The following is a 26,686-nucleotide window of genomic DNA, read 5'->3' as shown; positions in this document are numbered from 1 at the left end:
AATGCTTTGTTGATTTCTTCTTTTTAATTTCAAGTCAGAGCTTTCAAAAAGAAATTTCTTAATTTGAAACAATGAGAACTGGATCTCTCAGGTTCCATGTCCTTTCTCCTCACCCAAAAAATAAATGTGTAATGTTCCCATTTTATTATGTGTTGAAAATAGTAAAACAAATACAGGAGTAAGAGGGACAATCTCTCAGCTGTAGCCAATAAGCTTGGCCTAGAGTGATTTGAGAGAACAGAGCGCCTTTTTTTTTTTTTTTTTTTTTTTTCAGACAAACATGCTGTCTTTAACAGCTAATGTTGGGAAGACCATAAAATCCCCAAGCCCCTACCACAGAGCTTACATCTTTAGATTCAAGTTTACATATTAATCCTACAACGTTACTTCCTGAAGTGCCCTCAAAATACATTTGTTGTTCACCTTCTTCCTCTTTCCTTGCCTTTCTGGAAGTCCCCCAATGTGTAGATTTAGAAATGAGTTCTCTAGTGTTTCAAGCGTTGAGTTAAACTTTTTAATATTGTTTAGATGGTTGCTTTTGTTCTTATGCCTTTAAAAAATAATTTCTTACAGAGTTTTCTGTGTGAGCTGGTAACATGCTGCAACATAAAGCTCATAAAGGAGAGGGTGCTGGTGTCTTCTTGTTGATACTTTACCACTTGGGGTATAACTAACACAAGCCCTTTGATGAGAAATAGGAAGGAAATTCCCTGTTCTTACCATGATGCTTTTGTTCAAAATAGCAGTAAAACAGCACAGTTAATGAAAAACCAATTTAAATGTGACAGCTGATTTGGGAAAGAAAGAGTGAAATGATTCAGGCTCTTCTGCTATGTTGAAACATGTTTGTCGAAAGAATAGCTGTTGAGCATGAGACCCTGTCTGTCTGAAGGTAGGCCGGAGGAATTTTGTTAGAGGAGCTGTTTTAGACCAAGGAGAATTGTGAGGAAAAACTCTTTACCGAAGTGTGAGTGCTGTGTTAACATCCTAGCTTGTAGGTGAGAGAAGGGAAGAATCATTAAACGCAGCATTGGGAGGAAGATTCTAAAGCAGTTCCTCTGAGCATTCTGACTTTATTCTGAGCCTAGTTTCTGAACAGGAGTCTGATACAACTGACTCAAATCAGGGGCGCCCATATTGTGGGCAGAGTAAAAATAGGGCTCAGTTTCATTAGACTTCTTAATGCATTTAAGGAAGAAAAAAGATTCATTACCATAGACCAGTTATTTTTTCTCTTGTGGGATATTGGGGGGTGGGGATGCATGAGGGTCCTCCTTATACTTACCGGCTAAAAATCACTAAATACTATTTCTTTAAAAAGCAAACACTTTGGGATGCCTGGGTGGCTCAGTTGGTAGGGCAGTTAACTCTTGATTTTGGCTCAGGTCATGATCTTGGTCAATAGGATCAAGCATCCCCCCCCACTCCACCCCACCTCATCACCCCATCAGGCTCCATGCTCGACACAGAGTATGCTTGTCCCCCCCCCAACCCTGTGCTCTCTCTCATAAATAAATACATAAAATCTTTAAAAAAAGCAAACACTTTATTTTTTTCTGATTTTGAAAGTTATATTTGTGAAAAAAATCTTTGGGAAGGATGAGAAAGCATAATGATGCAGAAGATATTTCACTTAATTCCTATCATCCAATTTTTTTTTACTTGTACTTATTCCATAATAATTTTATATCATTATTGTTTTAACATTTATCATAACCATTTTTATAACATTAATGACATTTAAATACCTTTATTATATTCCATTATTTGAATATGTCATTATTTAACTCTTGCCCATTGTTGAACATTCAAATTATTAGTTTTTCAGTATCATAAATAATGGTACAATGTAAATTTTTGTGTTGCTTTTAGACTTATGGGTTATTCATGTGATCAGAGGTGAGTGGTCACGTGAGCCCTCTAATTTTAAAAGGTTGTTAGGGAGTCCTCTGGGCTGAGCCCATGCAGAGACAGCCTTGCTGTGGATTGTCATTCTGAACTGCTTCACTGTAGTGGACATCTGTTGAGGCAATGGAGAGATATTGTGTTGAAGTATGGAGAATCCTGGCTTGACCATAAGGAACAGATTTATGGAACATGATCACAGCAAGATAGGCCAAGATATATTCATATCTCATGCACAATCTTCACATTATATGCTTTGAAATATGGAAATATTGTGTATTCATCAGCATCTTAATGTTGTTCACACTCTCCTCTCTCACTTAACCAGTCCACTGGGAAGGTGGATTAGAGGTCCTACATTGGTAGAAAGAGATTAAGACTACTGGGTTTTTGTTTGTTTGTTTGTTTGTTTTGTTTAAGATTTATTTATTTATTTGAGAGAGAGAGAGAGAGAGAGCAGTGGGGAGGGGCAGAGGGTGAGGGAGAGATAGTCTTAAGTAGACTCCATGCTGAGGGCAAAGCCTGATATAGGGTTCATTCTTAGCACCCTGAGATCATGACCTAAGCTGAAACCAAGAGTTGGGTGCTTAGAGCCACCCAAGCATCCCTGGTTCTTTTTTCAATAAGACCTTTCTTTGGACTATAAATTACATCAAGACAGGGACTGTGTTCCATGTGTATCTGTATACATAATGCACAGCATCTGGCACATACTGTCTATGCCTACATCATGAACCCTGTTACTTTATTAATGTGTGTTCAGATCATATTTTTTATTATTTATTTATTTGTAAAGATTTTATTTATTTATTCGTGAGAGACCCAGAGAGAGAGGTCAGAGATATAGGCAGAGGGAGGAGCAGGCTCCCTGCAGGGAGCTGGATGTGTGACTCTATCCTGAGACTCCAGGATCATGCCCTGGGCCGAAGGGAAGCGCTCAACTACTGAGCCACCCAGGCATCTCAGATCATATTCTTTTTAAAAAATATTTTATTTATTTGAGAGAGAGAGAGAGAGAGCGTGAGCACACAAGTGGGGGGAGGGGGAAAGGGAGAAGCAGAAGCAGGGTCCCCACTGGCAGGGAACCTCAATGCAGGGCTCGATCCCAAGCCCCTGGAATCATGACCTGAACGGAAGGCAGACGCTTAACCAGCTGAGCCACCCAGGCACTCCCAGATCATATACTTTATTTGTTTTGTTTTCTGAAAGTCATCCTCATGCTTTTAAACTCAGATACTTGAAGATCTGTGACATTCCGGGAAACTGAGCAGGTAAATTTCCTGGTTGCTTTGTTGGAATTAATTTCTTCATACCATTTTTATTTTGTGCTTCTGACACATGTGCCGCATTGAAACCTGGAGCCAGTCACAAAGCTAGTACTCTGCCCTCTCAGAGGTTTTAGTGTGACACATCATCTTGCATCTTGGGAGAAATGTAGCATGGAGTGTGAAACAGGAGGCTGAAAAAGCACTCCTTTAGCCTTTTTGTGGAATGGAAGTAAATATTTAGACACTGTTCTCAGGTGCTGCAGAAATTAATAACCTTGCAGCGGTTTTAGAAGCTCTTCTTATACCTACTGGAACAGTTTGTTTAATTTGAAGAACCTTGCTTTGGCTCTTTTGAAGTTGTGATTTTTTTTTCCTAGATACCTGCCCTGGGTTCCTCAACAGAATGTTCTGTTTGCGGGATTTCTCTATCCACACCACTGACATTTGCCCCACTCCCTTAGTACCACACCTTCTGACCTGAATCTCATTATACTCAATTCTGAAACATCTAGTTTTGAAACATGGTAGTGTTTTCGTTTTGAAACACTTTAGGCCAGGGCTGTTTTGATGACTAACATTCAGCATGCCACTGGACTAACTGTACTTTGATCCCAGAATTCATTTCTAGTCTGCTGTTTGTTTGGAAATGGAAGTTTTCTAGCTTGTTTGGGTATGGTTGTGATTCAATTAAACTGACACTGATTTTCCATCTGTTTGCCATTGTTTGGGGGCTCCTCTGTGCATTAGGAAAGTTGCTACACACAGTTGCAGAGAGGTCATGTGTCTGTGGGCTTGCACAGGGGTTTGTTTGTGGACTCAGGTTTTGGGTAAAGCCTCCTCTGGCTGAAAGACATGAGCCTCCCTTCAAATAATTGAAAGACATAATCTGCCTGGCCACTTGTTCTTGGGCTCTAGTATATTCCACTCGTCTCTACTTCTGGGCTTCCTTTGAGGAAGAAGAATGTGGGTAGGAAGGGATGTGAATAAGCCTTCATATCCAGTCTCAGATGTTGGGCTTCCCAGCAGCAGAGAGTGAATTGTATGTTGTAATAGAAAAGACCACCTAAAGAACAGGATATCAATTTAGGGACCATTATTGAACATCTATGTGTAACATACAGTTGGGGGTGTGTAGAGATGATTCTAATTCCATCCCAGCTAGTGATTTCTTCTCTGAGCTTAGGTAATGACCTCTTTGGGCCTTAGTTTCTCCGGATGTGCTTGGACTAAATAACCCTTAGGGTTCTTTCCAACTTTGGAATTCTATATCTAAATGTTTATCTGTTTGTTACAGAGCAAGAGAAGAGATTTTCCCACAAAACTGGTATATTCTTATAACTCACATGCTTCAAACTAAATGGCCTGGAAATGATACCTGTAGAGAAGGACTTCTCAACTTCAGCAGTATTGATGTTTTGGATACTTCTATGTTGAGAGATTGTCCTGTGCCTTGTAGTATGTTTACCAGCATCTCTGGCCTTGCCCACTAGATGCCAGTAGCATTCTCCTCCTACTCTCCGCCAGTTCTGACACCTAAAAATGTCTTCAGATGTTGATGTTGCCCCTGAGGGGATATTGCTTCTTTTGAGAAGCACTGCTTCAGAGAGAGAGAAGAGTGGTGCTTTTTGAATCTGGGCTATTTTTAATGTCTATTTTCATATTGTTCCTCTTCTGCTTATTACCAATCCTTGGATTGAATGAAGAGCAACCTTTTGGTCAAGAGCTATATCACTCTTCTTTAATAGCTTCTTTTCAAGATACGCCTTTCCTAACTTTGCATCCTCAGTATTTTTTTCAGGATATGAATAGATACTAATTATTGCCAAGAGGAAGTTAAGGCTTTAACCTGAAACCACCTAAAAATATATAAAGAAGTAAATGTCCCCAGGGGTTGAAGACAGTGACTTCTAATGAATCAAGTGAGCTTTTGTTACCTGAAGTGAGGTCATGAGTGATAGGAAATTTGTTTAATAACAAGTTTTGAAATATCAGGTCCGCCTGGTCAACTTTGAAATGGTTGCCTAGCTTTTAGCGCAGCGATCCCTCCGTGTACACCTCCTTCCCATAGCCTGCTGTTAACCATTGAGGTAGTGATTGGAATGTGCCAGTTCTCTTAGGAGATCTAATTTTAATACTTGTTACTTTTGCTGTAATATATTGGTTTTAGGTTGAATTACTCTGCATTTTCCCTCAGTGTGATCTTTTCCTCATTTCTTGTAAATCCACAGTCTTGACTGTGTTGGATACAGAATGACGCTGTTTGCTGACTGGGTAGAGTATGATTTGTGAGCATCCTTGCTGGGATGCTGTGGGATCCCAAAGCCATGATTGAGACACTTAAGCCTGTGTCAGTCCCTGTCCCTCGGTCCTGGCAGGCTCCACGTTCCATCCCAGCTGAGCCTTTGCTGGAGTAATTGCCCACATAGAGCCTGCAAGCCAAACAATTGTTCGTACTGAGATAGTCTCACTGTTTAGCTCCTAATGAAACAATCTCCTTCCTGCCCTCAATGAAAGCAGCTATTTTTTTATTTCCTCCCTCCCTTTTTGGAGACGCTATGTCTCAGCCGCCCCTCTTCTATCTTATTCAAAAATGCTTTAAGCAGAGTCTTTGTGCAGAGGAAATTGGCTAGAGCCAAAATATCACGGGCTAACCAGGAGACAAAGAGCATTAAGGATACCCTTTCCCTAACTTTTTATGTAGGATATTTAAATTAACTCTGTGTGATTTTCTGAGTAATAGGCAATTTAAACCTCAAGTCCATGTAAAAAAATACTAGGTTTTTATTTATTTATTTATTTATTTAACCTAAAAAACGTTTATTTGTTTATTCATAAGACACGCACACACACACACACACACAGAGGCAGAGACATAGGCAGAAGGAGAAGCAGGCTCTCCACAGGGAGCCCGATGTGGGACTTGATCCCAGAACCCTGGGATCAGGACCTGAGCCGAAGGCAGACGCTCAGTCACTGAGCCACCCAGGTGCCTCCAAATACTAGATTTTAAAAAATATACTAAGTTAGTTGTACATAAAGGAGCTTGCAGAACTAAGCAATAAGAAAAATAAAACCCAACAACAAAACAACCATAGATAGATGAGTGCCACAGGACAACAATAAGATGTTCTGGGAATCAGGGCAGGAAGGAGAAGAGGCCTGATTGGGAAAGTGGATAGAGCAAGTTTTTCACAAAATGATGTTTTGCAAATGCAAGTAGTGGCCCAGGTACAGCTATTTGTATTGAGATCCAAAGTTGACCAGGAAAGTATAAGTAGTCCAGTTTTCCATACCAAAATTTAGAACATCCAAAATATGAATTTAGGAGGGAGAGCCCAAAGTAGAAATGATAGGATCCCCAGGCAGCTCCAATGTGTCCTGCTTCTCTTTCCCTCTCTGGGTTGCTTCTTCTGGATTATCAATCCTTTATCACGTTGCTGTCTCTGTTCTGAAACTCTGGCTCAAATAGAGACACAAATCACTTCCTTTGGTTCTTTCCCCTTAGCCCTATTAAAATTGTTCAGAACTTTGAGTACAAAGGGAGAACAAAAAATGAATTTATTATGAAATATATGAAACTAAAAATCACCCTTTCATTTTAAAAATCATTTATTTATTTATTTATTTGACAGAATGAGAGAGAGCACAAGCAGGGGGAACAGCAGAGGGAGAGGGAGAAGCAGGCTCCCAGCTGAGCAAGGAACTCGATGCAGGGCTTGATCCCAGGACCCCAGAATCATGACCTGGCCTGAAGGTGGATGCTTAACCCACTGAGTCACCCAGGCTCCCCAATAATCACCATTTCAAAGCTTAATTGCTGATCCTGCTTTGGCTCGTGCCCTAGTCCCTGTTCTACTTCCTAATCCTAAAGTCTCTGTGCCTTAGCTTTATAGAACCAGTGTAGCTTCCTGGTTACTTTGTTTGATTTGTTTTTGCTGAGCATCATGCTCTCCTCTATGTGAAAGGTGCTATCATAGGATCCACCACCCAGGAGTTTACTCTCTAGAGAACTTGACCTAGAGGTAAAACCAAATTTGTCTTCTTGTGTTACTGCTCTTGTAGGGCTCTTTTACTCATTTCTCTGTAGTTAGGCATCTAGGCCTCTTCCTGAGGTAATCGACATAATTAGAGACCTCATCCTCCAAGTAGAAATGAAGGTTCTCCAGAAAGAGTGAGGCTTTCCACTTGGAGGCCCAGTAGTAGGTACCACAACTTGTATACTACTCTCTCATGGGAGGATTTATTTAACAAGAACTGTGTACATACTGTGTTTTTTTTTTTTAAGGGAAAACTTTTATTTTGACTGCATTAAAATGTAAAAACAGTTAAACAGCAAAGTACATTCTTTTTTTAATAGCAAAGCACATTCTAAATGAAGTAACAGTGGTTAAAAAGAAATTTAGAAATTAAGAAAGAAATAATTGCAAAATGTTAATTCCCCTAAATTAATCTATAAATATAGGGCTAAATGGATATAAATATTACTAAGTTTAGCCGGGGGAGGGGGGATGTTGTTTATTTTTTGCTTGTTTGTTTTTTAGAGGGAGGAGAGGCAGAGGGAGAGAGAGAATCTCCAGCAGATTCCTTGCTGGGCTTGGAGCCCATCTAGGGGCTCAATCGATCTCACGATCCTAAGATCATGACCTGAGCCGAAATCAAGAGTCAGATGCTCAACCAAGTGAGCCACCCAGGCATCTGTGTTGCACTGTTTTTAAAACTAATAAAAATTTATTGAGATAAATACTACGTTACTTTCATAGATTTTAAAATAACAGCTCATTGCATTTCCTGTATTGTTTCAGGTATCTCTACATGATTGTGTCAAACTTCAATTAATAGTTTAAGTGATAGTGAATATTTTATTTCCATCAAAGTGCAATAATTGTATGGCCCAATTTGGACCAATGAATTATTAATAACATGTTCCTAAGAATGATATTTTTTTAATTTGAATTCATTTAGCCTACATACAGTACATCATTAGTTTCAGTTGTAGTGTTCAATAATTTATCAGTGGCGTATAACACCCAGTGCTCATCACATCGTATACCTTCCTTAAGGGCCATCACCCAATTACCTAAGAATGATATTAAGCAGTATCTTTGAAATTATGAGAGCAAATGTAGCATGCATTAAATAACACCCATTTCCTAAAAAGAAATAAATCAAAATTACTTTTTTAAAAGATTTTATTTATTTATTCATGAGAGACACAGAAAGAGAGAAAGAGGGAGAGACACAGGCAGAGGAGAAGCAGGCTCCATGCAGGGAGCCTGATGTGGGACTCTATCCCAGGACTCCAGGATCACGCCCTGAGCCAAAGGCACATGCTTAACCACCTAGGCATCCCCAAAATTACTTTTAAAGAGAGGAATGGGCAAATGTCCCATGGATGGTTGTGGATGATCAGGGGGCAGCTCCTGTAGAAAAAAAATCAAACCTGCATGTGACCCTAGGTCCCTCAGGCCTCACGATTTAACCCTCCTCCTTCCTGGGGAACCTGATGAAGGAGAGGGATGCCCTGGCTCATTCAGGCCTCTGCTTGCTGAATGGCTACTGAGGGGAAGTTGGAATTTAAACTCTTTTGGCTAAGTTTTGTCTGCTGTGACCATTTTCTTTTCTTAGCTCATTGAGCTTTCCTCTCAGTCGACAGGGGCGCCAACCAACTTTGTTGAGTTTTTTTTTCTCATGGGACATAATCTGTCTTTGGCAGAGGAAGTGTTTCTTTCCAGTTCTCTCTCTAGGTCTTTGGCCCTTTTTTCATAGGAGCTGCTGCTGTTTTCATGCACTTTGGGAAGTTTCTTTATTTCTAAGCTGTTTATTTCTAAGTTATCCCCTTGATTAGCTTTCTGCACTTTTCATTATGTGTTCTTGCTATAGTTAGGTCAGTGTTTGAAGTTTCAGCTTAAGCTCTTGAATTTTACTTTTAAGCTATGAATATTCAAATTGCAAAGATGCTTGCTCAGTTTGGAAATTTCTCATTGGACCTGTAAGCTCTTTTTTCATTTGATTTTTTTCATATAGTTTTTTTTTTTAAATGTTCCATGCTTTTTTTCTTCAAGCTTTTTTAAGGGGATGTTTAAGTTAACAGCATGGATGAGTTTCTTCAAATCAACTTTGGACTCGTCTAGATGGTCTCTGTTTTCTGATCCACTCTTTTTGTCTAATCCCAAATTGCCATCATTCATGTAATCTCTAAAGAGAGCAGGCATGTATACCATCTCAGGACAGTTTCAGTCATAGATTTTTAGCTGGCTCTCTGTATCATTTATGCCTATTTCATTTTTGTCTTTGAGTTTTCAAGCATTTTTTTTCCTTCTGTTCCCACACTTTGCTTCTACCCTGCAGCTTCTTGGGAAAGCAGCTCTAGGCTTTCCTGAAGAGAAGTATTTTCAACCATACCATCCATTCTTTTCCTCTGAAGTTGTTCTACATTCTTCTGAGATGCTTTTAGTGTTTTTGGCACCAGTCACTAGGAATTGGAGAGATTTTGATGTATCTTTGAGTACCATGTATGTCCTTGAAGACAAACTGTCATCACTGCATGAAATGAAAGCTTAGGGGGCTCACTTTTCTGTTCTTTTTTTGAGAAAGGCTACTGTGTCTTCAAGTGAAGAGGTGAACATGTTCAGATTTGTTTTTGTTTTTGTTTTTTGCCATACTCTGTGTAACATCAGAGGACTGGCCTCCATTGGAGGCATCAGCTTGTGTAACCAGCCTAATCTTCTCATTGACTTTATGAGATTCTCCAACCCTAGGCTGAAAATCTTTTGACTAGCTCTTTCTCCCTCCTTAAAATATGTTGGCTCTTTACTATAAAAACAATCGTAGCAGCACATACCAGAACCTCTCAGGAAACCCCAAGAGACTTGGACCTTGTTTCAAGCTTTCAGACACCACCACCAAGAACCTTGCACAGCTGTTCCAAGACAGGCTGGAGGACCTCTGATTGGAATCAAGAATTCACTTCGCCCAGGAGTCCCCTTGTCTGTGTCCTATTCTTGAATGTGAAAAAGGCCTCTGGGTGTCTGTGGTTAAGATTTACCCTCAGACATTTCTCTGTGGCTGGAAATACCAGCTGGCACTGGTACACACAGTTTTAAGGGGAATTGGTGTCTTTATTGGTATATAGAAGTGAAGAGAGGAGTAATAAGAATTGATTCTAGAAAGGCCCAGATCAGACAAGAATTTAAGCCATACTTAGGAGTTTGGAATTCACTTGACCATGGGGGTCCAGTTATATGTCTTTTTTTTTTTTTTTTTTTTAGTTATATGTCTTTAAATGAGGTGATAACATCAGAACATACCTTGCCAGAATGTTCTTTTTAGAGAGAGAGAGAGAAAAAAAAGAGAGACCATAGTAGGATCCATCCTTTCCCTTCTGAAATAATCTGAAGAGTTGAGTAATAATGATGCAGGTTGATTGACCTGGTAGGTTTTCATTACCAGAAACATCACCTAGGTATGCACTGGTTACTATCCACAGCTGGCACAGACAGAAATGAAGAGTTACAGTGTAACCTACAGTGAATCCCTACCTACTACTAACCAGGAAAATCAGAGTGGTGTGGACCTAAATTTGCTGAAAATTAACTTCCCTTTCTTTAGTCTTTTCAGAGTAGCTCAATGAATTTTAGAGATACTGTTACTACCTTTGAGAAGAGGTAGGTTTCAGAGATAATCTAATCTAGGTAAGGAAATTGACTCTTGGAGAAATGAATTGACTTGCCTGAAGTCAAACAGCTGATTAGTGGCACAGCTTAGATAACCCCTATCTTTAGCTGTGTGGATAGCAGGGGCTAAGTAAATAATATAAGCCGTGTGTAAGCATGTTTCGGACTAGTTCAGAGCAAGTACTGGTTTTGCTAGGATATCAAGGAAATGAACAGCCAGTGTATAAAGTTGCTGAGGAAAGCTACAGCTGGGTGCAGCTGTAGATATGTGCTTTGTTTTGGCCCCTGGCCCTTTGCCTATGTTATTATTTTGGACTTATTCCTTTAGGCTCTTTTTCAGTTGTATTTAATTTTTTGGTCCCTCTCTTGCCCAGGGCTGAGCACAGTAAAGCATATCCAGGTCTGTAAGCACTGCTAACACCTATGGAAAGATGAAGAATGTTTACTTGCCTGTTGATTTCTTAGCCTTAATATCTTTAGAGAAAACACAAGTTAACTGCTGAAATAGGTTTAGTCTTCACTAACCTTTTTCAGGTTACCTGGTAGGAGGATAATGTTGCTTTGCTTCATCTCCACTGATGTCCTAGCAATCTGATTGCTATTTCTGTTCTATCACTGACCTCCTGGGTTGAGTTGGCTCATTGTCCTCTATTTGGTTGAGTGTATGATTAGCTGCTATCTTCTGCTAGAATCTCCAAACTTCCATCTTTATCTTGCATACCTTGTTATTTTATATAAATATAGTAGCAGTCTAGAAGCAGCACCAGAAGATTCAAATGCAGAATAATGGGACTCAGTATAAGGAAGGCATCTCTTAATAGTACCAACCAACAGTAAACGTGACTACCTTTTATTTTTATTATCTATCTATCTATCTATCTATCCATTCATTCATTCATTCATTTATTTATTTATTTATTTATTTATTTATTTATTTATTTATTTATTTATTTTACGTGACTACCTTTTAAAAAGGTACATAACTTACTTAGCACTGGACCTGTTCAAGGAGGACCCAGATGGTCTCCTGTAGAAAGATCTCCCATACTCAGTCAGGGATTATTAGACTCAGTGACTTCTAAGGTTCTTTCTACCTCTGATTTTCCAATTTAAAATTCCTTGTAGTGGGATGCCTGGGTGGCTCAGCGGTTAAGTGTCTGCCTTCAGCTCAGGGTGTGATCCTGGAGTCCTGGGATGAGTTCCACGTGGGCTCCCTCCTCCAGGGAGCCTACTTCTCCCTCTGCCTGTGTCTCTGCCTCTCTCTGTGTCTCTCATGAATAAATAAATAAAATCTTAAAAAAAAATTCCTTGTAGTGTTTACCTTTATTCTCTAATCAATCTCAGAAATATTTCAACTTGCTTTTCTCAGACTTTTAAAAACTTAACTTCTGCTTTTTTCAAATACATGAACGTGGACAGTGTCTTTTTTTGTAAAAGGAAACAGCATTTTTGCAAGACAGACCGGATGGAAAGAAACTTTTCTTGCAGAACATTCTGAGAGCAGAGGTTGATTGAGTAAGCCCTTATTTTGATCTGATAGTTCCTTAAAATGTTCATACACACAGAAGTTCAAAGTTACTGTTTATTGTTATTTTGGAATAGAGAAGTAAGTGAATTTTCTTTTGTGTAGAGGAAAATAGGCTGGTAAACATACCTCTCAACAGCCTTACTTAATTTCTCCAAGATGGCATTTCTATGTATTCTTTGTAGTGAATTGGGGTGAAAGAGACATGATGAGTGGAATGAGGTAACTAGCTTAGAATTGTTCTTCATATAATCATTGCTTCTTCATCCCTTTGACTCCCAAATTTCATGTTGGAGTTAATGACAGGCCGAGCCAAATAACCTGTTTCAAACCAGAGTTTGTTGACTTAGCTTCTTCCTCATGTGTCTTTCACATTCATACCAGTTTTCAGTGCCAGTCACAGGGTCCATAAACTGAATTTGATTTAGTTCTTTAGGTTCATCAAGACCTAACATCTTCATAAATTGATTATCTCATGTTGCATTTTCAGAGCCATTGAACATCAAGCAGGAAGGGATTCCCCAAATTACCTACAAATCAGCTAGTAGAACTGTGGTAGTAGAAGTGACTTGGGGCTTGTGGTTTGCCCACCTGCTGGCCATCCCTGAGAGGTAGTCATCCAGCCTCTGCTTGAACACCTGCACTCACTGGATTCTCCCATTTCTGGAGAGGCTGCATTTGTTTTCACACAGCCTTAATTGTTACAGATTTCTTCCTCAGAGTGTGCTAAGGTTAACTTCTACTCAGTGGTGCTAGTTCTGCCTTTGGAGCCTCACCAAAGTAACCTAATCCCTTTTCTGTGTGGTAGCTTCACCTTTAAGGTGTTTGAAAACATCTTCTCCCTTCATTTTGCAAAACAGGAAAAAACGTATACCTTTATCTTATTGATGACTTCACTTTACAAATATTGATTTTTGGATGTACCATTTGCAAGCATCCTGCTAAGTATTTGAGATAAATGATGAAGGAGTATGGTCCTTGCCTTCTAGAGCCCAGTCTATTTAGGGCAAGAGAGGCTTGTAAGCAACTAGCTATAATAAGATACTAAGTATTAGAAGAGCAAAGCGTACTCTGACAATTAGCCATGAAGGTCAAGATTTATTCCATTTGAGGGCTTCACAGAGGAGGTAACATTGATTTGATGTTTGTGAAGCAGGAAATGGGGAGAAGGCCATTCCAGGTAGGAAGAATGGCATAGGCAAACAGGTGTGAGGTGAGTACATGGCAAATTTCAGAATGATGATTTGCTCAACATACGTAAAGCACAAGCTCCTAAACGGCTTTATAAATCATGTTAAGGAATTTCTGCCTTTCCTGCAGCCAATAAGGAGTCATGGATGGCTGTGTTGTTTTTAAAATACCTGTACTGTTTTTTTCTTATTATAAAAGTAATACAAGCTCATTGCAAATAATCCAGTGATTATCTATAAAAATATAGAGAAGAAAATAGATGTTTCACAACCCTACTACCCAGAAATGTAATAGCTTTTGTTATTTTACATATGTTCCTCTAGACATTTTTTCTGTGCATATGTATATATTTATTCACACTCTTAAACAAAAATGGAATTGTTCTGCATATACAGTTTTTTTTAGAGCTTTTATTTATTTGAGAGAGAATGTGTGTGAAAGAGAGAGCATAAACAGGGGGGAGGGGCAGAGGGAGAAACAGACTCCCCACTGAGTAGGGAACTCTATTCCAATTCTGGACTCCATCCCAGGATCCTGGGATCATGATCTGAGCCGAAGGCAGACACTTAACCGACTGAGCCACCAGGTGCCCTGCATATACTGTTATAAAACTGGATTTTAAAATTAGAATAACATGGGGGCGTGCCTGGCTGGCTCAGTTGATGGAGCATGCAACTCTTGATGTGGGGGTTTTAGGTTTGAGCCCTATGTTGGGTGTAGAGATTACTTTAAAATCTTTTATGTTGCAGTTAAGATATTTTCATTAATACAATCAGGATATAGAACATTTCCATTGGGGAAAGCTGGGGAAAGGGTACACAAGATCTCTGTATTATTTCTCACAACTGCATGTGAGTCTACAATTTTCTTTAAAAAATTAGCTAACATAAAAAAATAAAAATCCTTTTAAAAATTAGCATAACATGGAAATATTTATTCTGCTATATTTATATAATCTGTCATTTCTAATTTTATTAAATCATTCTTAATATATTAATGTTTTTAATATATTTCTTTGGCTTCTTGACCTCTTGTTTCCCTGATGAATTCTTACCTGTTCTTTCTCTGTTGAATTGAGTGGGTTTGGAGGGGGGAGTCAAAGGATTTACTTATTTTTAAATAATTTTTAAATAAATTTTGCCTCTGTGAGGAACTGTGCTGTGCCCTGGGAACATGACAGTGAACATCACAGGTCTGCTGTCTCTTGTGGCACTCACAGTTTAGTGGGAAAGATGTGTTAAAACATCACACAAAAATGATAAAGTGTGGTACGATTTAGGAAAAAGTAAAAGATAAATGAAAGTTTGTAACCTTTAATAAGTCCTATCTCATACTGATTTACATCAAATCATGTACAGATCAAATGGTATGATATTTGAGATTTGCTTCAAAATGTTCCAAGGTTGGGAGAAGGGAAAGTGTGTGGGAGTAGAGCTGAAAAACCATTGGCCAGAGGTTGATAATTGCAGAAGGTGGTGGTGAATTATACTCTGCTTTTGTGTGTTTGAAATTTTCCATAATAAAATGCAAAAACTAGAGAAAAAGATGGAAGAGAGATTATCGTCTGGTTTAGATTGGGGGGGCCAAGGAAAGGTTCCTTTGAAGAAGAAACTTTTCAGCTGAGACCTTGATACACATAGGAGTCCACCAGGCCACTAGTGGTGGATGGTGGTTGGGGAAGGAGATTTTTAGGCAGTGGGGTCAGTGTGTACAAAGGCCAAAGCCCTAAGTAAGGAACATGTTGGTGCTTTGAGGAAATGAAAGAAGACTGGTGTTAGAGAGGCTGGGGAAGTGGGCATGGGCCAGATCACTTAGATTTTGGAGACTGTGTTAAGGATTTTATTCTTTAACCCAACATGATAGGAAGAAGCCTTTCACAGAAAGGTTTGGGCAGCCGAATGACAAGATCGCTTGTGCCTCCCTAAGAGTTCAAGCTGACTGTTTTGTGGAGAATGGTTTTGGTTTAGGGCTAGAGGGACAGAGAACATAAAAGTGAAAGTGGAGAGACATCAGGAGGTTATTGCACAAGTCTAGATCTGGAGACTTCATATTAGAGAAATAGGGTTGCTGATGGAGAGGAGGGATACTGAACTGAGATATTTCAGTCTTGGTGATGATGTAGATATTGGGGCTGAAAGAGAAAGCTATACATTTCTGACCGATACAGATAAATGGGTGAAGGTGTAATTGACTAAGATCCTGAGAAGGATGGAAGAAGAGCAAGTTTTGTGGCAAGAGATTGAGAGCTCAGTTTGGAATATGCCATTCAGAAAATTCCCACCAGTCTTCATTTTCATATCTCTATATGAGTCCTGTGTAAGGTTTATATTCGGGCTTCCGATCTGTATAGATTTGAGTTTTAGAAAGATTATTCTGGTAGGAGGCTGGAGACCAGTTAGTCCATGAGCTCTTTGAATCAGGGGATCTCATCTCTACTGTCCCTGCCTCTGTATCCCTAGGACCTACGCAGGGCAAAGTGTTTGGCACATAGTAGGTACTCAGTAAATAATGTTCAAGGAATGAGTACTTACAGATGAGATAGATTTAAGTAGAGATTGATAGATTTGGGGAGTTTCAACAGGGCTTGGATGTAAGGTGTGTGTGTGTGTGTGTGTGTGTTTCTGGCAAGTCTCAGTAAATGTAGCCTTTGATTTATCAGTGTGTCTTTCTTTTGCTCAATATTTATTTGTTTAGAACTCTATAGGTTAGAGATCAGGAAGCTGTAATTATTATAATAGTAGTTTCAAGCTATCTGTTACTCTAGTTTTCTTCTCTCTATTGACCTCTCAAGCCTAGAACCCTTTAAAGCTAACAGCTCTGGTGGTGGGGGAAGTTGTAGCAGCAAAGGAAATGTACAGCAGGGCAGCAGTAGTTGGTATGTAGAAGTGGTCCAGTAGTTGAATGTAAATAGGATTTATTTACATGCTTTCCATTTTACAAATGGAAACATAAGCCCTAGAGAGACTTGTCAGAACACATGCAACTAGTCAGTGTAAGCCCAGATTTCCCTGATCCTGGGCTGGTACTTACTACAGCCAGATTCTTGACAGATCAGCCAAATCCAAATACTTAAAATTTTTTCAGTTTGCTTATTGCAGAGTGATTATATGTTAGTTTTAACATTACTTAATGCTTCTGGAGCCTGCTCTTAGGCACCTGAGGAATATGTTCACTTAACTATGACCTTGTTCTTGTGTTGCGCTAATTGCTACCAGTTTATATCATTTCTCTAGCTTGTTTGCTTTCAAAATAGTTCAGAATATTGCCTCCCAGAGTCTCTTTACATTTTCAGCTTCGAAGGGGTATCTTCTGTATTTCCTCCTCCATTGCCATGACCCATGTGTATTGAACAATTGTTTTATCTTGGCAAACTTACCAGATTTAAGTAGGCTGGCCTTGTTGCAGCAATCCCAGGTACTGTGGAATTCAAGTATGTCAGGTTGACAGTTTGAGGCCTTTGTAGGTTCTGTGAATACCTGTGTGGGCACAAAGGCAGGGTGGGGGAGGACAGCAGAGAAGGGGAATGGGTGGGGCTTTAGGTAGTATATTTTTCAAGGAATATTTTCAGGCAAATAAAGGAATCTGCTTATAAAATTTAATGGTTTTTAGAAGATTTGAAATTGGATCCAGGGTAATTTTTTTCTTTCAGATAGATAGTCAATTTTGGTTCAGACATTTTAGAACTGGAATTCATATTCCTGTCTAAAAAGAAGTATTCTGTGGTGTTGCATAGACTGTTGGCATATGCATATTAATGAGCTAACTAGCCTTTACAGGGAAGATGATGAATGGGAAACGGGTTCTGGAAATCTCATTCTACAGCATATCATTACATGTAGCTCTCTTATATTATCGTCCCTCTGTATTCTGTGAGGGACACATTTTATAGATGAGGAAACTAACAAAAAGTTTTAGTAGCTCTCTGAAGGTCACACAGCTAATTATTGATGGAACTGACATTCAAACCTAAGCTTTTTCTGGCTGCAAAAATTGTACTTTTAATAATGACACTGTTTTCCCACACTTTCAGCTATATAAAGTAACTTTTATCTTTTGCGTTTTCCTCTTCTCCTATTTCATAATCTTTTATGGAGCGTGCAGTTATTGACTAATCAATCTAGTAGCTTAAAACTAGAGGAGGCTGAGTGTCTGAGCTAGAACTGTCACTATTTCACTGGGAAGATGTGGACAGATGGATGTGGGAGGGGAGCAGAGGAGTTTCGTAATAATGAAACTATTATTGCCTGCATTTCTTTTTTTTTAATATTTTTTTATTTATTTATTTATTTATTTATTTATTTATTTATTTATTTATTTGAGACTTGTGTGCACGAGAGAGGCAGAGACAAGAGACATAGGTAGAGGGAGAAACTCTCCTGTGGGGAGTGTGATGCGGGACTGGATCCCAGGATTCAGGGATCATGACCTGAGCGAAAGGCAGATGCTCAACCACTGAGCCACCCAGGCATTCCTATTGCCTGCATTTCTGTACTGAGGCCTTGTTTGTGGCTCCAGAGTATCAGTTCTTGGTTTTGTATTCCTCAGAGGGCAAAGGGACTTTACATACTCTGTAATGGGAGCTGGAGAAATTCCACAGCTGTGACAGTGACTTAGATGATTGGAAATCACCTTCTCTGGACTTAGGGCCTGGAAGCAAACAGCGTAACATTCTACAGCCAACTCTTAGTTAGCGTGCCTTCTGATTGTATTAGCAAACAAATATATTTTAACTATCTCGTCATGAGTTCTAGAATCTAGACAAAGAGAAAATGGTAAAGAAACATGAAATACTAACTTTTGGTCCATTTTTAATTCTATATAACGTAAATCTTCTGCGTATCCCTTTATGAAAACTGTAGCACATAGACACACAACACCATAAGAAACCTCATTCATATCCGTTTAGGCTTTTCATTTTGTTTCTATATAGCTCCCTACCACTGAAAGATGTGTGTTAATCATTTGTGTGTATTAACTATATGGCAGATCTATGCCAATCTATATAGGGATTTCAAGGGACTGAAAGTCTTTTTATTTTTATTTTTATTTTTATTTATTTATTTATTTATTTATTTATCTGAAAGTCTTTTTAGAAGATAAATCTGAGCCTATCAAGATAGTAGCAATAAGAAGGTATTTGGATAAAATTTCAGGCAGAGATCACCACCTGGTGGTTATAGGGAGAATTTGAGCTTTCTGTATTCATTGTATTTGCATAATACCAGAATGATATAAAAAATTACATTATTTATAATAATCATGAATTCATATTTCTAAGAATGATTTTATGCCATACAATTCTAGCATTGCTTCATTAAAATGGTTGTCAAAACCTGCAGACCAACTAAGTGATTGTGTCTGGCAGAACTGAAGTCTGGTGCCCTTGGCTCCTGCAACAGGTCCTATTTATCTCTGTAAAAAATCAGTTGGTGTCTTTTCACTCTTTATTACAACCTCTAATTTTGATACCATACTTATTTTATGTGGTAAATTTCTGCCTAGTGGAATGATAGAGAAAGAAATATTAGTGATTTTTCAGTATTTTTTGGCAGGTATCATATAAAAGCAAGTTGTTTTTTTCCTGTATAAAAATTATGAAGAGAAGTTTGATAATTTTCCAGAGTGATTATTAGAATGAGCAAAGTTGTCAAGGGATGGGAGATTACATAACAGTTTTTTATTAAAATATATATTTGAGATTTCTTTTTTATTTGCAATAGGCATCTTTGTTATTTGACAATCTTGAATTGAGATAATTCTGTAGTTGGGTAAAGTAGGGACACCAGCTCAAGGGGAGAGGATCTTATTAAGTTAATCAGGATGCATATTTTATAGGCCAGGCGGGGAGGGGAAGATAAACAAAGTTTTAAATTTCAGGCTGAGACTTGGGCTGGCATGGCAAAGCCATGTATCTTTTTTTCCGGGTAGGAAAACTGAATCCAGGCCCCAGCACCACTGAAAAGTTTCCTGAGAGAAGGCTATTCATGCAAGATACTAAATAGAATGTGACATGACTTTGCACTGTTCTTCTGGGATTTTTAAAAATATAAATAACAGTATTATAACATCTGCCTTTTAGCAGTCATATTATCAGACACTGTAAAAAGCTGCTCCATACACATATGCCCACATATTGTATAATTCCACTTTCATGAAATATCCCAGATTGTCAAATCTATAGAGACAGAGACATGTGTTTGTCAGGGGCCTGGTGGGGAGGAGTTGAAAGGAAATGGGGAGTGCCTTGTATTAGGTTTGCAATTTCTTTTTGGAGTGATAAAAATGTTTTGGAATTAAATAGTGGTAATGATTGCACAAATCTGTGAATATACTGAAAAGCCACTGTACGGTCTATTCCCTTAAATTTAAACTAAACCTTAAAAGAAAAAAAAAGTGCTGATCCATGGAGGAATGAACAAATCCAATAAAAAAGGTGAATGTGGTAACCGTTCTCTCATTTATGTTCTAGCAGAATGACTGCCTGATAATCTAAATATACCAGCTTGGGTCTTGAATGTTGTTTTAATTTGTATTTTATTGCCCTGTTCCTGACCTTCACAGGGCCACGATGGGCCTCCTGGAACATTGGTGTGTTCATCTGCATTCGATGTGCTGGAATCCACAGAAATCTGGGGGTGCACATTTCCAGGGTAAAATCAGTAAACCTTGACCAGTGGACTCAAGAACAAATTCAGGTACTTACATAGCCCAGCAGTGAGTCAGCTGCTTCTATTTCCATGTAAGAGTAGTTCCATATGAATTTTCAGTCAAATTGGGCACAAAGATGAAGATAAAGGAAAAATTTAGTTGTGAAACACTTATGTCAGGTTTTTATACCTTAATAGAGAATTTTTTTCCTTTTTCTATTTAAGATATGAGTTTATTCCACCCATATTTTACCTTCTTCAGAACACAAAGTCTGTGGTCTAGGACTCCGTGAATATACCCCCAATGTCTAAAGGGGATCTTTGGATTATTTTCTAAGGCCCCTGGCATTTGCAGATCTAACATTTGTAGTTTTAGATAGTCACACACAAATCCTCCAACTTACAGACATAATATTTTATTGCTAAAACGTGTATGTGAATCTTGCATGCTGTTAGGTTGGTGGGCTGGGAGTAAGACACGTAAGTTAGTCTAGCGGACTTAAGATCTGCACCTCTACATGGCTTCATTTTTCTCTATTCTCTTCCTGCATAGAAACTTTTAGAAGTAATTAAAACTTTTTTTTTCTTTTTTGAGAAGTGGGGATGGGAGAAAGGGTCCAAAGAAAACAGTTGCTAAAGTTGGTGATAGAAATAAGAGGTTATTCTTAGCTAGAAAATGGCTTTAGAAATTAAATTACATTAGGCTGCTTTTATAGATTCACTAAAAGTCTAAAAGATTAGTTATATTTTTCAGTTATACTTTATCTTATGAAGGAATTTACATGCCATGGAGGTATTTGGGAATTTGAAAATTTTAAAAACCTTGGGATTTGCCCCTCACAAGTGTTAAGGAGTCTATTTCAAAGGCCAAATGGGAAACACATTTATTGGTAATAAAGCTGAATAGTTTAATTAATAGTATAAACTCAAAATTGTAGTTATTGCTCAATTATTGCCTGCCTGATTAGGTACTGATTATTGCCTATCAAGTAGACATTTTAATTGGTAGTTATGTGTCTTGGGGTTTGAAATGGGGTCTTGAATTATTACTGAATTAAATGTATCCTGTCAGACAAATTTTTCAATAAAAAGAACTAAGGTGGAGGGGGCAGGAAGGACAACCATGAGGGCAAATGATTGGTAATAGAGACCATCGTGGGCTAGAAATCAGAGTATGCACATAGATCTTGGTTCTGCCACTGTCAGGTTGGTTCTTCAGTTATAAAATGCTGCAGTTGGGCGAGAAACTTTTCAAGTCTTTCCTCACCTGACGTTCCATGTTTCCACATCTCTCTGATTGCAGTGCATGCAAGAGATGGGGAATGGAAAGGCAAACCGACTTTATGAAGCCTACCTTCCTGAGACTTTTCGCCGACCTCAAATAGACCCGTATCTTTTTTGGAGCAAGTTAGAAGGCTGAGTGGTATTTTGGTGTTTTGGGAGAGTCACACAAGACTCAAGCCCCTTGATCTGCCTGGGCCCTCTCTATGTGGTTTAGTCAAAGTCTTGCTTTTCCCTTTCCTGCCACCAACACATACAAAAAGTATACTTTCTAATGTCGGAATAGTGCTGTCACACGAGGAAGACTCGCTCAGGAATTAAGACTGTAGTGGTTCACTGTGAATTCTCCCATAAAGTGACATCTCTGATAGTTTTTGGATCTTTGAAACTATTGTGTGTTAAAAGAATAGATTACTGTGCTGTATTGAATCAGCAAAACTACCATTCACTTTTTAATGCCTTTTCTATGTTCTGTGTGAAAGAATGAACTATTATTGACTAGTTAGTAACTTTCTTCCCTCATCCTTTCAACAGGGGATAGCGCCCTACTCACAAAACCAAACCTCCTAAAGGCAGTGCTTCTCTAAATGTGGTTTATAGACTGTCTTGTTAGAGTTTGCTTTTTTGTTGGGTGCAGGTGGAACCTGTTAAAATGCAGATTTGGGACCCTGCAGAAGACACACCAATCAGAATCTGGTAGCGGGGCACAAGGGTTTATAGTTTTAAGGGGTACTCAAGTGCATTTATTTAAGGCCTGTTGACCTAAAGACTTTAAAATAGATAATTTCCTGCTTTACCTGTATTCTAGAAGAGCCACAGGTTCCTCTTATGTCATTATGAAGACTAATCCCATTTGCTGCTGTGATTATCCTGAAGGAAACTCATAGGAAGTAGTGATTCCCTGCAGTAACCATGAAGGAGGCATTTTAAAGTTTTGGTCAGGGAACTGCATGTGAAGAAATACAGGAGCCATATGGAGAAACCAGCCAGGAGGGAGAGAGAGAACAACATTCCATTGAATACAGATCGACCTGTGATAGTCATACTGTGGGAAAGATTTGTTTGATTTACCCTTAATAAGCTTTTTCCAGAGCTGTCGAGGGATTTATTCGGGATAAATATGAGAAGAAGAAATACATGGACCGAAGTTTGGACATCAATGCCTTTAGGGTTGGTTATAAATCTTTCAAGCTTTGCTCAAAATGAGTAATTTGCTTTACATCAGGCCAGGGAAGAATTTGAGAAGTGCTACCAAAATACTCCAAAAACATTAAAAAAAAAAAAAAGTAGAAAGAAAGCCAGTTACTGAATCAAGACTACAAGATATCATGGAACAGACTTTCATGTCAGGGATGGAGAGGGAAAACCATCAGTGAGTTCTTTGCCTTGGTTTGTATTTAGGTTTAGTGATTCCCAGTTCCAGATTATTTCTTCAAATGGACACGTTGGCCATACTAGATCAAACAGTAATATGTGTGTATGTATGTGTATAAATGTGTGTGTATATATGTATTTTTATCTGTAAATGAAGTCTACAAAATTAACTAAATCATCAGAGTTTTCTTCAGTTTGACCAGCATATATTTCCAGTGTGTTGATGGACTAATTGCCAATGGGACCCTATTCCTGAGAAGGGTTTTAAAAGGGGACTACCACTTTCCATCTTAGGCATGTGGTTAGAATCTGAAATACAGAGTCTGGTAACTAGGACAAGTATAATATACAGGAGGAAATACAAATTATTCCTGGAAGAAGAAAAGGTGCCTGGCTAATGACAACTAAAGAGTTGCCAATATGACGACCTAAGAAAGCCTTTAGTAAGATTCTACAGTAAATTTGCTTAGGAATAATTGACTATTTCTTTAGCTTTAAAAGTACAGAGAGTATAGGATTATCCAGTTCTAGCAAGTCTTATCTACCTACCTACCTACTACCTATTTATCTATCAATCATCTATCTTGTTTTGTATTTTAACAGAGGATATACAGGCCTCTAAGTCCTTCCAGGTAACTTAAAGTCAAACTAATTGGAATCTGCTCCAGATTGATCTTTAGGCTGTGAAAAGGGGCATCAACTGGTAGGTGAGTTTCAATGTAGGCAAGTAGGTGCAAGGTAGTACATTTAGTTAGGTAAAGATAATTCCTTCCCAACTTAGTGTGAAGGACTCTTACTTCATAGTCATCCAGAAAAGGGACGTGGAATTTGTCATAACTGTTCTGTGAAATAATCAACCCAGTGTACAGCCACAGCTTGGATGGCATCATCAGAAAAGTTTGGAACCAAAGCACACACATTTCCTTTGCTTTGTAGAAAACTGTGATCTGTTTGCTTAGCTTTTGTTCATTGTACCAAAAGATATGAAATCACAACGAGGTCAGAAAAGAGTATCTGAGATAATCCAAAAGATGAGGGAGGAGGAAGGAGTTGCCAAATGAAGATAGTGTCCATTCATAATTATGTTGCAGGTGTACTGTACCCATGTAAACAGCCTGTTCTACTCACTGCATATTTTCACTTAGGAAAGAAATAGCTCCTGTTTACCAAAAAGCTTTTCCAAGAATTTTTTATTTAGTGTACTTAGTTTCTAAAAATATTCTTGTGAAGATTTATATGCCAAGAATTAATATTTGCTAAGTGAAGACAGTTAATATCAAATTGAAAAAAAGTGGCTCTGTTAATTAGAGTATTATTTTTAAATGGACAGTAAAGCATTTTTAACTTCAAGAAATAAAGTGGAAAATCCATGTCTACCTTTATAATCTTTACCAGTGATTATCACTTTGGTGTATTCCCTCTTTTTTGTAGTTACTTTTAGGAGGCATAATTATATAGTTATAACTATTATTTTCATTCAATTTAGCATATCCTGTATTTTTATGTTACTTATGTAGCATTCATCACTTTAATTTTTTTATTTATTCATGAGAGAGAGAGAGAGAGACAGAGGCAGAAGCAGAGGCAGAGGGAGAAGCAGGCTCCATGCAGGGAGCCTGATGCGGGACTTGATCATGGGTCTCCAGGATCAGGCCCTGGGCTGAAGGCAGGTGCTGAACCGCTGAGCCACCCAGGCTGCCCTTCATTATAACTTTGAATTGTTGCATCCTCCAGTGAGTAACTAGATCACAATATATTTTACCATTCTCCTTCTGTGGAGGAGACAATATAGAAGACAAGAAAGGTTGTTTAAATTTTTCTTCAGCATAAATAATTCTGGGATGAACTTCTTGGTGCATAGGTTATATTTCCACATTTTGGATTATTTTTTAAAGATTCATTACAAGATATAGTATTATCTAGGTCAAAGGGCTTCATTATTTGTCTCTTCCTATTTTTGCCAGTATACTTTCTGGAGGTTGTACTGTTTATACTGTCTTCTCAGCATTATATAAGAGTGCTAGTTTTACTCCATCCCTATCAACATTAGGTATTATTGAGATTTTTCTTTCCTCAAAAAAGTATTTTAGGTTTCACTTTTTCATCATTGGCAAGACTGAACATCTTTTTGAATGCACTTCGTTTTATATGCCTGTGTTTTTAAGTTTACTCAGTGTTTCTGTTTTGCATTTAGATGTTTATTTGATGTTAAAAATGAGACCAGTAGCATTATAATCTGTGACAGTATTATGAAACTGCCTCTGGAAGTAACAAAAACTGAGAGAGACTTTCTCATCTTTTATTTCTGATGTGCTTTTTTAAAATTTTATTCAGACAACTCATTTAGGACACTCTAGAAGGGATACTTTAATCCTTTAACTCTTTTTTTTGGGGGGGGGGGCCTTATTTCCTTAATTTTTGTTTTCCTAATCTTTAAGCTTGAAATTATAGTTTCTGATATTAAAAAAAGGAGATGAAGATTGAGAGAATTTATGGTTGAATTTAAAATCACAAAGGATGTATGTCAAGTAAGATGAACATGAATTTATTTACTGGTGTACCAAGATGAGGGAGGACCCCTCAAAGCATGAGCAGGTTTAACTTAGGGTCACAGAGGGGCAGCAAACTGGTGAAACATTTTTAACTTCTGTAGGTAGCCTGGGCTCACATTTCAGGAGTCATAGGTAAGTCAGACAGAACGAGGAGATACTAAATGATATGTGAAAGATGCCTCTTAAAGCATTGAGGCTAATGTGGAAGAGGTAGTTCTGATGCCCCATACAAAGACACCCCCGAGTTTGTCAGACTCCTTAATAAGATTCAAAAATAATTTTTTGTGTCCTTTTTGCACATTTGGAATTATAATTTGTTACCATGGGGCCTGTGTTCTTTGTCTTATTTTGTTGAATCATTATAGAAAGAAAAAGATGACAAGTGGAAAAGAGGAAGTGAACCAGCTCCAGAGAAAAAAATGGAACCTGTTGTTTTTGAGAAAGTTAAAATGGTAAGTGGGAAAGTCCTTGCACTGGGTGGATGGCCTCAGGTGTGTTTTTATGTGGAAGGAGGGGGTAGCAGGCCTCCTGGTGGGTGGGGTGGGGTCGATAGCCTATTGCACCATTTTACCTGGGGCCAAAGGGTTCCACTGATGCCATTTCTCATGCTTTCCCATTACCTTGTTGTTGCCCAGTCTGCTCTGTGACACTTCTCTTTGGGACCAGTTGGGAGTTTGGGAACTGTATTTGTCCTGTCTGAGCAAGAGGCACATTCCATGCCATAATGTGGTGACTGTGTGATACCTCCTGAGCAGATGTTACCTGCATCGTTCTCTCATTAGGCCCTCTTTACCTCATTTTCCTGTTACAGTTAAGAACAGTCCAGAAGTCTGGCCATACTAACCCATTTTAATCCTTCTTGTATTCTTACTATGTCATATTGAAGTAGACACCTTTCTTTTTTCACAGGACATTGTGACTGTAGTAGTAGATACTCTTAAGAGCTTGCAATCTTGGGAGAGAGGACTTTTTACTATTTGCTTAAGGAAGAGTCTTTTATTATTCTGAATCACACTGTCTGCAGAACACAGTCATTAATGATACTGGCAGAATGAATTAGGTAATCTTTAAATCGATCTCCCTTTTGGTATTAAAGGCTTTCTAATCACTGGGAGATTTGTTGGCTCTTGGCTCTTGTACCATCAGACACTTACCTTTATTCTTTGCTTTTCCTGGGACCAAAACCTGCTATTTTTGTTGGATCTTTTGATCTGTGGTTGCCTTGGTTTCAGAAAGCCAAACAAGCACAGATGATTTCTTTTTCACTTTA

At 38.4% G+C, this 26,686-nt stretch overlaps 1 protein-coding gene across 6 annotated transcripts in view; it reads left to right on the top strand.

Moving 5' to 3' along the window:
* The window catches only part of SMAP2 (small ArfGAP2), a 47,158-nt gene that overhangs the window by 10,272 nt on the left and 10,200 nt on the right, over positions 1–26,686 (top strand). For 5 of the 6 annotated variants that reach the window (XM_038557753.1, XM_038557757.1, XM_038557758.1 and 2 more), the window contains 4 exons: positions 20,124–20,257; positions 21,513–21,598; positions 22,582–22,660; positions 25,782–25,868. In XM_038557753.1, coding sequence (XP_038413681.1) covers positions 20,124–20,257; positions 21,513–21,598; positions 22,582–22,660; positions 25,782–25,868 — 386 coding nt within the window. The remainder of the gene's footprint in view (positions 1–20,123; positions 20,258–21,512; positions 21,599–22,581; positions 22,661–25,781; positions 25,869–26,686) is intronic. The other variant, XM_038557755.1, reaches the window with a different exon arrangement.

Source organism: Canis lupus, chromosome 15 (assembly GCF_011100685.1).
Source record: "Canis lupus familiaris isolate Mischka breed German Shepherd chromosome 15, alternate assembly UU_Cfam_GSD_1.0, whole genome shotgun sequence".
Classification (NCBI taxonomy): Eukaryota; Metazoa; Chordata; class Mammalia; order Carnivora; family Canidae; genus Canis; species Canis lupus.
This window is presented reverse-complemented; position numbering and strand designations above follow the sequence as displayed.